Source organism: Onthophagus taurus, chromosome 2 (assembly GCF_036711975.1).
Source record: "Onthophagus taurus isolate NC chromosome 2, IU_Otau_3.0, whole genome shotgun sequence".
In the NCBI taxonomy this organism is placed as follows: Eukaryota; Metazoa; Arthropoda; class Insecta; order Coleoptera; family Scarabaeidae; genus Onthophagus; species Onthophagus taurus.
In genome coordinates this window covers 30,100,227-30,115,258 of record NC_091967.1, presented here as the reverse complement: position 1 = coordinate 30,115,258, position 15,032 = coordinate 30,100,227, and the positions used below count along the sequence as shown (strand labels likewise).

General features: G+C 37.8%; 1 protein-coding gene and 1 long non-coding RNA gene across 2 annotated transcripts in view; both read right to left on the bottom strand.

The window, feature by feature from the left end:
• Positions 1 to 15,032, bottom strand: part of LOC139429122 (uncharacterized) — a 228,155-nt gene that overhangs the window by 167,727 nt on the left and 45,396 nt on the right. The window lies entirely within an intron of this gene.
• LOC139429140 (uncharacterized) lies at positions 9,396 to 13,657 on the bottom strand. The gene is made up of 2 exons (XM_071194631.1): positions 12,670 to 13,657; positions 9,396 to 12,610 (listed from the first exon to the last, which is right to left on the bottom strand). The coding sequence occupies exons 1-2, from the start codon at positions 13,226 to 13,228 to the stop codon at positions 9,396 to 9,398; spliced, it is 3,774 nt and encodes a 1,257-aa protein (XP_071050732.1). The 5' UTR covers positions 13,229 to 13,657.

Below are 15,032 nucleotides of genomic sequence, written 5' to 3'. Positions count from 1 at the left end.
ACCGAAGAAAATCCGAAAACGAGAGAGTGGGATAATAAATCTTGATAATCGTACGGGTCCCGGTACTCACTGGACAGCTTACAACAAGGATGGTGTAAATGTTAACTACTTTGACAGTTATGGAGATTTACGACCACCGATTGAAGTGGAGAAGTATTTTATATCGGATGGGGGGAGAAATATTGTGAGGTATAATTATCGACGATATCAAAAAGAAGATCAAACAAATTGTGGACAATTGTGTCTGCATTTCTTAGATAGTTTAAATACCAAGGAAGTATCCGTGTAAGATTAGTCTTGAGAACAACAATGGAACAAGATACAATACATACAAGTTATACATTTACGCTCACCGGAAGGGGGTCGGAGTTGTCTTGTAACTTTAACCCACCGATTTATTTGAATGAACTCGGTACATACGAGTTAGCTCTTTTAAATTTCGAAACGTTCAATACGTTACCTAATATCGATTCAACAAACAATATTTTACAATATGAAGATCATATGGGAAATTTTACAGAGAATATTGAAATACCGCTAGGAACATACGATATTAACGATATTAACGAATACGTTAAAAAAACATTAACAGCGAGGAATATTCTCAGCGTGACTACACCGGGTACACAGATACGCATAAGAGGTAATAATAATACGCAACGTGCTGAGATAAAAACAAACCGGCGAATAAATTTTGCTAGCGATAATTCAATCGGTTCCTTACTTGGTTTTAACCCTAAAGTTATACCTAAAAACACGATAACAGAATCGGATCATATCGTGAATATAAATAAAACGAATGCATTACAAATTTATTGTAATTTGAGCTCCGGATCGTATACGAATGGACAACCCATGCACGTGTTGTATCATTTCTTCCCGAACGTACCGGCTGGTTTTAAAATAATAGAAGCTCCGCAACAACCGATTTACTTACCTGTTACAACGAACGTGATTAGTACATTAATAGTACGCATACTTGATCAGGACGGTCAGTTGGTAAACTTCAGAGACGAAGAAGTGACCGTGAGAGTGCACTTGAAATCGGTGTGAGTAGTAGGGTATTTAATATGGGTATAGTGTACGACGTTCGAAGAAAAGCACAGGAAAATCTGGGTGATAGAGTAATGTATAAAACGGTACGAAAGGATGTAAAACCTAACAGTAAGCGAAAATCAACTACCCAGTTAACACGCGTCAATCGTCAGTATTTAAGCAACTTAGGTTTTCAACTACTATAAATGGAGTCCTTAAACGTCACGGAGAAAATAAAAGTAGATAACTCGATTGTAAGTTACGAATATCATTCCCATCAACCGTTTGGTTCTACTAGCTTCGGTAACAATGATGAAATTCGTATAGGCATACCCGAAATAGACAATTACACATTGCCTCATGAAAGTTTTTTGTATGTGGAAGGGAGCGTACGTAAACTGGATGCGAGTGGTAAAGCAACAAAAGATGCTAGTGCAACTGCAAAATTGATAAATAATCCTGTAGCGTTTATGTTCAGTGATATTCGCTATCTTATAAATGGTGTTCAAATAGATGGAGTGAGAAACGTGGGGTTAACATCATGTATGAAAGGATACTTTTCGTATACCCCTCACGATATAATAAAGTTGGCGAACGCAGGTTGGAACATGGGCGAGGATCTGCTAGGTCAAGTGGTCCCAACATCCCCTGTAACGGATGCAATAATGGATAAAAATGGAAATTTTGGATTGAGTGTACCGCTAAAGACATTAATAGGGTTTGCTGAAGATTTTAAAACAATTGTGATGAATGTGAGACAAGAGCTAGTGTTAATTCGTAATAATGATGATAATGATGTGCTTGTGAATACGGTAGAAGAACCGTTACAGTTAAAAATCGATAAAGTTGTGTGGAGAATGCCCCATCTAGCCGTAGGCTTACGAGAACAATTAGCTCTAACAAAAATAGCAGGACGAAATATTGATCTGCAAATACCTTTTCGCAGTTGGGAAGTACATGAATATCCTTCTTTACCTCAAACAACAAAGCATTCATGGGCTGTGAAAACAGCTCCGCAGTTGGAAACACCTAGATTTATAATAATTGGGTTTCAAACAAAGAAGAAAGGAAAACAGTTGGCGAACATGGCAACCTTTGATAATGTAAAACTCACCAATTTGACGGTATTCCTAAACGGTGAACGCTACCCATACGATAATCTGAACGTGGACTTTGATAGTAATCGTGTCGCAGTGTTATATGACATGTATACACGCTTTCAAAAGTCCTACTATGGGAAGGAAGGAGAACCATTACTCACTCCGAAACAATTTATTGAAAATTACCCACTGATTGGAATTGATTGTACATATCAAGCAGAAGCGCTACACAAAAGTGGGGTAGAAATACGGATAGAATTTACGACAAAAAATCCGATTCCTGATGGTACCACAGCATACTGTTTAGTTTTACATGATAAGGCGTTTCAATATTCTCCACTAACAAAAATCGTCAAACAAATGACTTGAGTATGGGGAAAGAAGGGTTGGTAGTGTGTAGTTGGATCGGATCCTGAGCCGCATCGCACCCGTAGCTCATCATCCGAAATGTGAGACTTCTATATTCAGCGTAAACAAAAAAAAAGTCGTAGAGTATAAGTTGTGCGACAGATTTCTACGGCTGCATAGTATGGATAATCGTGTTGATGTACGGAAGCAAGATGTATTCAAATAAAACTCAATACATAATTCTCGATATACAAGGTTTCATGGTCAACGAAGATCAGTTCGTACCTAAAGAATTAGCATCATGTGATAGTAACAAATGCATAACCCACCACGTTTTTCAACCGAGTAGCAGTATAGCTTCATTACCATCTAAATATAGGAATACTGCAAACTGGTTAATGACACATCATCATTGCATCGACTGGAAAGTTGGTTTTATCCATCCAATGGAATTCGACGCCATAGTCAAATATCTGTGTCGGAATGTCAAGAAAGTGTATGTTAAAGGACCTGAAAAAATTAAATTTTTAAGACATATTATTTCCGCGCCGATATTTGCGTTGGAAGGTAGTATCTATAAACTTGAGATGGGTATACCGAGCTGTGCTTTTCACTCGCGACGAAGAAGTATGTGCGCTCTTTCCAATGTACGCCACTTACAAGAAGTTGTCGAAGAGGGGGTGCAAAACAAGGATGCGAAAGACAGTCGGTGACTATAAAGCAGAGACAAGTCGTAATGGGGGATAGTTAAGAGCTGGTTGCGATGGAACAAGTGTTCACTGTGTTTGGGTGTTGGCCACTTACATCTGCCAAGAAAGTGTACAGCGTAATGAAAAAATATGAACAAGATGCCTCATTTGCGAACATTCCAGCTCGTGATTTAAAATATTTACCAACACAGTATTATTTCGATAAAGTACCATCTATGGAATTACGAAGAATTTGGACCCAACTACCGTTCGCCTACCAGCAATCGAAAATGTTACAAATGAAGTTACCGTGTCTTGAACATTATAATAATGATTGTGCGGAAACTCATTTCGATGGACCACCACCACCTAAAATGCATTGTATTAAATGTACGTTAGAAAAGAAATAAATGTTATTTTTTTATCCATATTGATGAGTTTTATTTAAAGAAACCTCTTCACCTCCCCTTCGCCCTCCTGAAACCTCTTGAGTCGTACCATGCAGGATTTCACTACAGACCCACCACTGTACGAGCAAATAATGAATGAGCTCCGGTCACAGCCAGGGAACGACAATGGTGCGATTGTTACCACCAGTCCAACCTTGTCGTCCTACGGCTTAACTCGCATCAGTATGGAGATACGAGAAGAAGGAACATATCAGGAAGTTGTTGTGCCACCTGAACCTGCTACCAATCAGGCCGACGTGGTACAACCACTTCCAGATATTGTACATACGGATGTCACAAGTCAAGCACCTGCTGAAAACCAGGTGCTTGCGGCACCGTCTGTACCAGCGACGGAAGACGTATCCCAACCCTCCGATAGGATATGTGTTTCGCCTGTCTTCTCGAGTGGACCCATACGGTACACATCCCGCCGTATAAAAAAACGCGTCAACTTGTTGTCAAGGGGTTGCGTGAAACAAACTACCCGCCCAAACCCTTCTCCTGCTTCACAAGACTCCTGTAGATTGCTGCGCAACGCATTAGCCAAACCTCCCCGTAACACACGAAGAGTACCTACACTCGCTACAGTAACCAGACCTGCAACGGTGGTTACATCTCCACCAGAGGTGACCATCGACATCCGTGACAGCCCGCCAACTATCACAACTATCCCACCACAAAATGTGGTGTTCCCACCACCTTTACCTATCCCTACTATCCCGCAGAGGCAAAATCTTCCAGCTGTAAATACCGCACATCCCGACCCATGGGTTGATGCGTTTCTGCATTCAACAACCAACTTGGCAAGCAGTCTTTTGTCCCAAGAGGATTTTTTCATCTTGGGCTTGAAACCTCAATTGCAAACCAAAGTGACGACTTTGGAACATCATAAGCGCCACTTCGTGAACGCGTTGAATGCAGTAAACCAGAATCCCACCGTCTGCTTTGCTGCTTCTTCAAACATCCTTAACATGTACAACACCAAAATTAACCTGTATAAGTCCCTTCTCAGGCTGCTGCCTGACAACGGTTAATAGCGTTTTTTTTTTGAAGCTCGTTCAGTTTTTTTGTCTCTTGCAGTGTTAACGTTGCAGGAGTTGGCTATGGAGAGCGTTAATTCGACGATTTCCCGTAAAGACCGTACGTTGCGGTTAGTAGATGTTTTACCAAAGACTCTACTACTAAACGTAATGTACAGCTGGGACATATGCTTCTGGCGTAGAATATCCCGAAAGGGCGATCGAATCAATCTTGGGGAGGTTTGCTTCCCCACCGTGGAACGCTTTGGAAAGAAAATGTCGCAAGGCACCGTACATAAGTTGTTCCACGGTTCTCCGGTTGATTGGAGTTCAACTTTCGGAGTGGGTCTTCAGTATCAAGCAAGGTATGTTTTTTATGAATCACATTTGGGCAACCTTTGCTATCGTTGTCGACGCCGCCTACACCATATTAGTATAACGAACGTTTTACAACTGGATTGTCGTGTGAAATTGCGCTCGAAAATAAAGTATGCATCTTCTGAACGATTGCAGACTATTATTTTAAATAAAAAATATTGGTGTGCGATGTGTTGTCGTGTGTCTTTGTTTCGAGTCTGTTTTAAACCACAACTTGAGGAGGATCAAAGTACTGAGGAATTGTCGGAGGGATGTCTCAGCAACTAATATGTTGTAGGTGGTTTTTTCAAATTTGTACACCATCCTTGTATGATACTGAAAATCGTTCGAATTGATGATATGACAACAAGTTCGCTTCCTTTTCACCTTTTCCGCTCCCATGCTTTTGTTTATATGTATTATTAATTATTTATTTGAATATTTACCGTATCTACTTATTGTTACCGCTCCCATGCTTTTGTTAATATGTATTATTAATTACTTATTTGAATATTTACCGTATCTACTTATTGTTAATTTAATACTAAGTAGTGTAAATTGTACTGTGACTTACACTGCTTTATTTTGTTTAATCACATAACATCTGTATGTGAATAACCCACTGGTGGTTCTACTACATCAACCATACAGATACTTTTGAAATCATGATAATAAATAATTTTGTAAATTTATGTATACCACGTCTTATTGTAAAATAAATATTGTGTAATATTACGCACGCTTTAAATAACTTTCAAACTCAATGTTAACAGTTTATATAGTTAAAGTGTTGTAAACCATTATTTTGAAACAATGATAATAAATAATCTGCTGAAATTTTTTGTATGCTACATTTTATGATAAAATAAACATTGTTTTCTACTACGACTTCATTTCTTGTTAATCTCCCGTTCAAGTATCACCCGTCAGCATGGTTGAAGACGTTAAGTTTGTTAGCCAACCTTTAACACTACCAATCTGTAATCTTCATAACGACTTCGCTGCAAATAAATTTAAACGACATAGCGAATTATTTGGTGGGGAATGTAAACGTGGTTTGATAATTGGTTCTTCGGGTGCCGGAAAAACAAACGTAATGTTAACTTTATTGACAGCTCTCAACGGGTTGCGCTTTTTGAATGTATATTTGTGCTCTAATTCACTCTACCAAATCAAATACGAATTTCTACGACAATTACTTAAACCTATCCGCTCTTGCGGCTATTATGAATACTCAGATGTCGGACGATTTCTACCACCGTCAAAGGTGAAAGAATATTCAATTATTATTTTTGATGATATTGCTCCTACAGAGCAACAGATTATCAAGGAATATTTTTCATACGGTCGTCATAGAAACGTTGATACTTTTTTACTCGCTCAAAGTTATAGCGCCATTTCCAAGCAGCTTTTACGTGACAATTGCAACCTTTTAGTTTTATTTAAACAAGATCTCACTAACTTGAAACATATTTACAACGATCATTTGCTAGGGGACATTACGTGGGATGATTTTGTCAGAATTTGTCGAACTTGTTGGGATACACCGCACGGTATATTAGTTATTGATTTAGATTGCGATAAAAATAACGGACGCTATCGGAAAGGTTTCGATGAGTACATTATACTGTAAAACCATTGACTTTACGACTGCATGCTCAGTCTCTGTGCGATCATTACACTATCACGTTGAACTATGAATCGTAATGTTGCACAACAGTTAATAGCTGCGCGAGAAGATGTTAAACATAAAATACGCACTTTGAAAGGAGATATAAAACAGAAGCAGTCCATTGCCGAAGCTCAACTCGCTCCACTGAAAGAACCTCTGACAGATATTTCCAAAAAATTACAAACTGTCAATTTATTAGCGCTCGACAATAAATTCGGGATAAAACGTGATTTATTTACCCCGAAAAAGGAGCAGTCACCAGATATCTCAGCCTTACTGGCTGACTTGCAGAAACCTTCTAAAGGACTTAAACTGGAAACTCCTAGAGTGAAACCTAAACGTAGAGTTACGTCAACACCCATTAAACCGGGAGCTAGCATGGATGTTTCACCGGAACTCGCACGGAGTCCGCAATTTCTCAGCGACGAAGAGGTGTTCGAGGGTCGAGATACTACACCTGAGGTTTCTGTTCGTGAGTCAGACACATCTTTAGATGTCTACGAGCGGGACGCTAGGGAGCAGTTGGCGCGCATGAAAGAGAATATGGAGGGAATGATGGAACAGACAGTTATTCGAGAAGCTTTAGGACAGCTGGACCCCTTACCACGTACCTATGTTACGGGTTTAACAGTAGATGTAAATAACGAGTTCGATCAAACTTACGGTGTTCGTGCACTTACCGATGGATTGTATATCGCAAATCAACCAATAACGTTTGACGGGAAAAACATTTTGGTGGGTGAATTTACGTATACAGGAACACCGGGGTTATACGAGTTGTTATTCAAAAATAAACCGGGTAAATTTACTTTACCAGATGCGAGAAATTACAAAGATATCTTACAACGTTCGAATGTACATAAAAGAGATTATGACGCTTCAAAAAGTATCATAACTGATGATGAAAATGAAAAGTTTGTGAACATAATCAAACCAATTTCCTTGGGTCAAAGACCAAATGTGTACTGGGCTCGATATTGGCCAAAACCTAAAACTGGATCAGGTCACTTAAATAAGTTGTTAGTACCTGCTGCAATTAAAGAGTACGAATACTGGGACGACGTGAACGAATTAGTTGATCGGTTGCGTTTACTACTTGCTTCCGAAGCAGCAGGTCATACTGCTCATCATAACGAAATTATATCCCTCATAGAGGAATTACGGGAAGCGCAAGTCATTCGTTAAGGGTATATAAACTTTTTTCTGTTTCTGTGACGCTTCAGAAGCCAATATGCCTTTAAACCGTTTTGGTGAACATGGTTCTACATCTATCGATAAATTTGGTAAGCATGTTCACCACCATGTTATACAGAACCACATAGCAAGATCCGAAGTTCTACAACCTTCATCAACATTTATTTTAACTTTACGTGGTGATGGAGATGTTGATCCAAAAACAAAACTTTATAAAATCACAAACAAAAGTGGAATTACGGATTACATCAATTCTTTCTACGAAGGTATGATAAAAGATGTTGTAAAGTCCGCTCATGTTCAGTTACTTGTTAACGATATCGTTATTAAGTCGCTCCAGGGAGTCCAACTCAAACGCGGAGATACCATTAAGTGTAAAAATAATGCACCGATAGGAGGACTACCTTTTCTTGTAGAGTTGTTGATTGAAGGGGTTGTAGAGTAATGGTTAGTGTTAAGCGAGATCTCGTTAACGAACTACATGCACCTGCGAGACGACATTATCGGCGACGCCGCGTTCTGCTTCACGGACTATTGGATCTTTATCAAGCTGATTTGGTTGAAATGATCCCATATGCGTCGGTCAATAAAGGTTACAAGTATATACTGACTGTTATCAACGCTTTTTCAAAATACGCATGGGCCTTACCACTCAAAACCAAAACTGGGAAAGAGGTTACTCAAGCTATGAAGGACATTTTGCATAGTAAAAAGAATATTACTCCGAGCAACTTACAAACCGATAATGGGAAAGAGTTTTACAATAGCGATTTTCAAAAATTAATGGAACAACTTAACATTAATCATTACAGCACCTATTCCACTTTAAAAAGCTCGATTATCGAACGGTTTAATAGAACCCTAAAAAATAAAATGTGGAAAGAATTTAGTATGCAAGGAAATTATCGCTGGTTAGACTTACTACCCAAATTACTAAAATCTTACAACAACACAATACATCGCACCATTCACATGAAACCTTCAGCTGTTAATCGACGAAATGAATCTGCTCTGTTAAATACTGTATACAATTCCATTAAAGTTGTCGACCCCAACCACCATAAATTTAATGTGGGGGAACACGTGCGAATTAGCAAGTACAGACACGCTTTTGCTAAAGGTTACCAACCAACTTGGTCCAATGAAATTTTCACCATAGCGACAGTTCAAAATACTAATCCCAGGACTTACCTTATTAAAGATGGTAGAGGAGAACCCATTCTTGGAGCATTTTACGACGAAGAATTACAACGTGTGAAACACCCGGATGTATTTTTAATTGAAAAAGTTCTTCGTCGAAAAGGAAATAAAGTCCGAGTGAAATGGTTGGGAATGGATAGCTCTCATAATTCTTGGATTGCAAAAAAGGATGTATTATAATTTTTACACTAAGAAAATAAAAAACTTTTTTTTAATTTCGTTGATTTTATTTCAAGTAACCTTTTTAACAACCTACTTTCTACTTTATATACAAGTTTTGTGATACAAGCAAGTATTTTTTTTTTTTTACAAATTAACTGATCGCAATTTAACTAGCCATACATGTTTACGTTTAACAACTCCAATAAGTTGTCCAAAAGATCTTCCCTGCGTAGATCTTCAATAAGATAGTTTCCCCAAGCTAACGTATGACATCCATCCTCCATCACGTAACGTTTATCGTCATGTGCAGAGAGCGCCACTTTATTCTTTAGTTCTGTATACATCGTGTGATAGGAGGAGCGAAAGACATACATCTTTTTTCGCACAGAACCTCCATCTTCGATAATCCGTTTATATTCTGAAACACTTAAGTTTTTATCGATAACATACTTTTTCACACCCTTGGCACGCTTGACAACTCCTTCCAAAGTGTTAATACAATAAGCTTTAGCTCCTGTACCATAAAACGATGTTAATATCGTATTTGGGTACTCATCTTTCATTTTTCCAACTATCGGCGGCCCTGGAGGAATATTATGTCTGTTGTTTAACTTGTAATTAGAGGTATCGAACATCTCTATATTTTCTTTGATATCCTGGTATACATTCTCAGTAAATATTTCGAGAATTAACGAATCCGTATCTGTATATAACAATAATACGTTTTCACCATATTTCTCTTTTAAAAAATTATAAAAAAAGTTATAAATGACCGCTTTCGACAATTCCAGTACGCTAAACCCTACATACAGAGGTTTGTTATATTTGACCTCCACCTTCTGCATTTCAATGGCTGCCAAATTATGGCAGAAAATTTTCGATGACTTGAAAGTCGGCTTTGCGATAAGAGCTTCTGCACCGGGTCTCCTGTAACGATTCTCCCAATGTGACACTAATCGTATATCGACTCTATTTTCAACATTTTCCATCGTTTTCCCATACACGATATTATTCATTTGTTTATAATGATTTTTCCCAAATTCATTCGTAGCATTCATTCGTTTCTCAGAGTTAAAATCGATATATGGTTTCATCCACGGCGATTGTTGAAATTGCAATGCACGGTGTATTTTGGTTAGCTTAAGACCTTTTTTCACACATTCACGTAGGTTTACATAGTGAATTATGTATTTCGATTTATTTTGTAAGTTCGCAATCAACTTAGGATGCTTCGATCCGGGAGCGATTATGTTTTCGGGACAAAACGGTAGATCATCATGCTGGTTGTGTAACCTTTCGGGATACTCCAAATCCACTTCAAAGACATAACCAAGGTGTTCATCATCTAAACACTCCACATCTATATCTGCTATTTCTTGGTTCGACAACCATCGAAAACCGCCTGTTGGTAATTTACAACTCATTGCATACCCATACAAATTGGTAGCGTCCAAGTATAGAATATATGATGATGGTTTTTCCGGGTTAAAATCGTCAAGGAACTTGTTGTTTGCTATTGCAGATCGTTTTACACACATACAGAGACCGCCTCTAATTCCTTTCTTAAAAAAGTGTAACATGTCAATGTCTGATAACAATTCTAATTTTACACCTGTCATTTTTAACAGAGCATCCCACCCAAACCCGGGCGCAGTATAATAATGGCAAGGATCCAGATTGTAATTCTCCAAAGATATTGTCCTGAAATTTTCAAAGACGTCAGTCAACATTAACACATCTGACGTCAAATACAGGTCACTGTATTCTCCCAACGTTGTACACTTAAATTTATTCCATACAGTCTGTGCTCTAGAGTATTGTTCCTTTGAAATATTACTTGAACTCAATATGTCGTAAAACTGTGTATGATCAGGCAATTTACTATACTCCAACTTTTCAAACGAATCTACGAACGAATATGGAAATACACCTTTCTGGCGCATCAATCTAAATTCTTCAGAGTCTTTGAATTTTTTTTTCACTTCCACACAATCCTTATCATCCAAATATGAAACCAACTTTTCCAAAGAACTCGCCATAAATCTAAACGAGTCGACGAATCTTATTTTCATAAACACTTTGCGTTTCTTTCCCTTGTTATCGGTTGTTTCTCCGACAACTATTTTTTTGGAAAAAGAAATATATTTTTCTTTGTTTTGTGCTATCACCTCTACTTCCTCCTTGTTTAGGGCAATACTTTTCACAAACATGTGGGCATCGTAATTCGACAGGTTGTGGAAAAACACAGGGATAAACATCGGTAATTTATAATTTATATTGCAGACGGAATGCGCAGGACCCCTATACAATCCTGTCAAGTGATCGTGATCACACACTTTCTCTTCTTTGTTTATTGGTTTATCACAAATGTGACATACGGAACTCAGTTCATGTACAAATTGGTCCAGACAGCTTAGCGGTATCATATCCTTTGTTTGCCTCAAATGTTGTTTATAGATCTCTATTACATCCTTCTCCAATCTTATAATAAATTCCAGAGCAGCGTTTCGCCCTCGGTATATTCGGAATTTCGATAAGTTATCATCGTAAGCACACTTAATGTAGTACGCAAACGCGTATGGTTCGTGTTCAAAACATCGGGCCGTATATGGTTTATTATCATCGTAAACTTTTCCTTCTTCGGGCGTTAAGGGTTTCAGAATCGCCTCGAAATCGGCGTACACCACAAACGGAACTTTCATTTTTTTTTCAAATCCTTCAAATTGTAAAACATTTTCCTTTTCTAGATGTCCGAACTTATTCACTTTTATTTGTTCGCTTGGTACTGTTGCTTTCACTTTTTTACAGTCATCCATCTGATGTCGTACCAACTTGTCTTCAGTTGAAAAGTATTGCAAACAACCCTCACAAATATATCTTTGATGTTCATGAGTCGATGATTGTGTATTTATCAGTCGAGATAAGTTTTTTATCCAACAATAGTGGTTATTCCCGAAATTGTCGCTGACTACTAATAAGTTTACATGACGCTCCCGTTTCTGTTTACATATACATACAGTTACAATATCATCTACCATTTTCTCTCCATTATACCAAGAATTTATACCATAGACGTTAATTGAAATGTTATTTTCTTCCTCAAATTTTGGTATGTCTCTGATGGGTACTGGGAATGTTACGCAGTCAAACTTTAATTCTGTTTCCCTATAATCTGGGTATGATGATATTCTTTGCGGTAAACCTGTGGGTTGGTACAGCGCGGATATCAGTGCCCAAGCAAAGCACTTATTATCGTTATTTTGCACGTTTATTACCGCTCTCTTCCCTTTTATGGATGTCGGTAAGTCGATGTAGCTCGATGCTCTTGTAGGATTAAACTTGTTACAGTTCACTTCAAGATATAATATTTCCAACAAGGTCCAACCTGCAGTATTAACGCCTTTAGTTTCGCATTTTACTACTTTTCTATTCTTATACTCTTACCTGAGTCCCGTTCTTGGAATTCCGACATTTTCACCATAATCTCGTCCATAAAGTCCTCGTATGTTTGGTACAAGTCTACGGCTACTGTTATAATTTTATTTTTTGTGTTGAATGATTTGATTTCCACTTCTTCCTTCGTATTTATGAAATACAATCCAAAAATTTCCGTATTCACTTTTAAACTACCATTTACATTCCTCACGGACTGTATCAAACTGATAACTTTTTCTCTAATTCGGTTACTGAATTCCTTCATGTCTACGTACTTCCGTTCATGATCGCTCACTCTAAAACTACATATTTTATCTCCAAATATCGAATCTATTTTTTCTACACCATCATCTATTATTACGAAGGCTTTCTGTTTATGTTTGTTGCTGCGCAGATGTGAGGAATAACATTGTCTGGTTACGTGTTCATCACATATTTCACACACTATAACATCTCCTTGTTGATCCTCTTCCACCTTTCGACGTTTCCCAATACATGCTGTGCGTTGATGTCTCACAAGATTATCTGGTCTAGTAAACTCTTTGTAACACACGTCGCAGGTCAACATGTTCACAACACTCTTACTTCAATACTGTTGAACACGATTTTCTATCTGCTATTTAAAGCATACCTCCTCCGAAGTGGGGTTTTCAATGAACTCACGTCGTGTAACCTTCATTTCAGGTCACGTACAAGGTCAATGTCATGGTCACAATTAAGGTTGACTTCAAGGTCTCCGTTGAGGTCAAAGTAAAGGTCATTGTTCAGGTCAAGGTTACTGATCAAGGTCATGGTCACTAAACGTGATCTTGACCTGAGGTGAGCTCAAAGTAAAGGTCATTGTTTAGGTCAAGGTTACTGGTCAACGACCCCCTTTGCAATAGCCGATTCTGGAACCTCCTCCCAGAACCTCAGGGCAAGGTCAAGGTCATGGTCACTCAACGTGACCTTGGCCTTGGCCTTGACCTGAGGTTCTGAGAGGAGGTTCTAGAATCGGCTTTTATCTACTACTCACACTCAGGACCCACTTCCAATATCTCTCCTAGATCTCCTTTACCATTTTGTATTCCTTTCACCCCTATACTTCTACTCCATAGATTAACACACTCCTCACCAGTCCATAATAACATTATTTTCCGCCTGCACAAATCCTTCCCAAATATTCGTTCTCCCCGCTTAATATCTGTCCCAATAATCTACTTGCGTTTCTAACTCTCTCACGCTATTATCCGCTCGAAAAGCAAATTCTCCAGGTACGTTCTCACATATTAAAAAAAAATAATCAGTATTTAAAAAAAATGATTTTTGTATTGGAAAATAAAAAATGACTTATTTCTGTTGAAGTCTAATGATTAATTATTATTATTAAAATAAACAAATTTTTACATGGTTATTCCTAAATATTTTAATGTTTTTCGGTCAAATTGAATCAAAGTGGTTACTAAAAGATTCATTAAAATAACCTGAAAACGAAAAATGCGTATAAAGAGTTTTTCTAACATATGCGTATTGTTTTGATAGTTAAAACATATGCGATGACGGCTTCTAGTACTTAGAGTACTAGAAGTTAGTTATTCCAGTTAAGAAAGTTCTTATCTTATTTGCGGTAGACCGAAAGTGGTGGCTCCCTAGACAATATTTTCGATTAAAAAAATTAACGTTTTGAATTTATTGAAGATGAAATTTTTTCCTTTTTTTCTAGAAATCTTTAACCATTATCTGTACAAGTTGATGACTAGACAGGCGAGACTTCGCAAGTTAAAATACCAGAGCCAACACTTTTCCTAGTGGGTCTCAACGAATGGAACTCTTGCTTCCTATTTTCCACGAAAGTGAGATGCTGCAGGTAAATTCCACTTAATTCCTTTGCTTCTCTAATAAGATTGCTCTTCAGTTATAGACATCGACAAAGGTGTTTAGCGAACCGTTTGTGAGTGGATATGGAGCCAGACGCTAGATAATCACTTGAAGGTGAATGACTGCAGTAGCAAATTACATAAATAAATTCATGTAATTTTTATATGTCGTAGAACCTTCACTTATGTGTCGTGCAGAAATAATACATGGATAGTATTTAAGTATTCAACACACCAAAATAATCAAGGAGTCAATGTAAGCATTAAGTGAGTTCTCATATGAAAACTCTTCCAATTGTAAAATCGATGATTAGTGTAGTTAATGAAGACTAGTGTGTATTTGTATCAATTTATATTAGATATAAACATGGGAAGACTTGTGGACCGTTCTACCAAAACACTTTCTCCTCGACTTGAGTATTTTCCAAAATCGGGTAGATATTGTGGCCTCGCAAAATTCGATCATAGGCCAGTAATCTGCCCGTATTTTTTCAAGCGGTTTGTCGCTTAGGATAA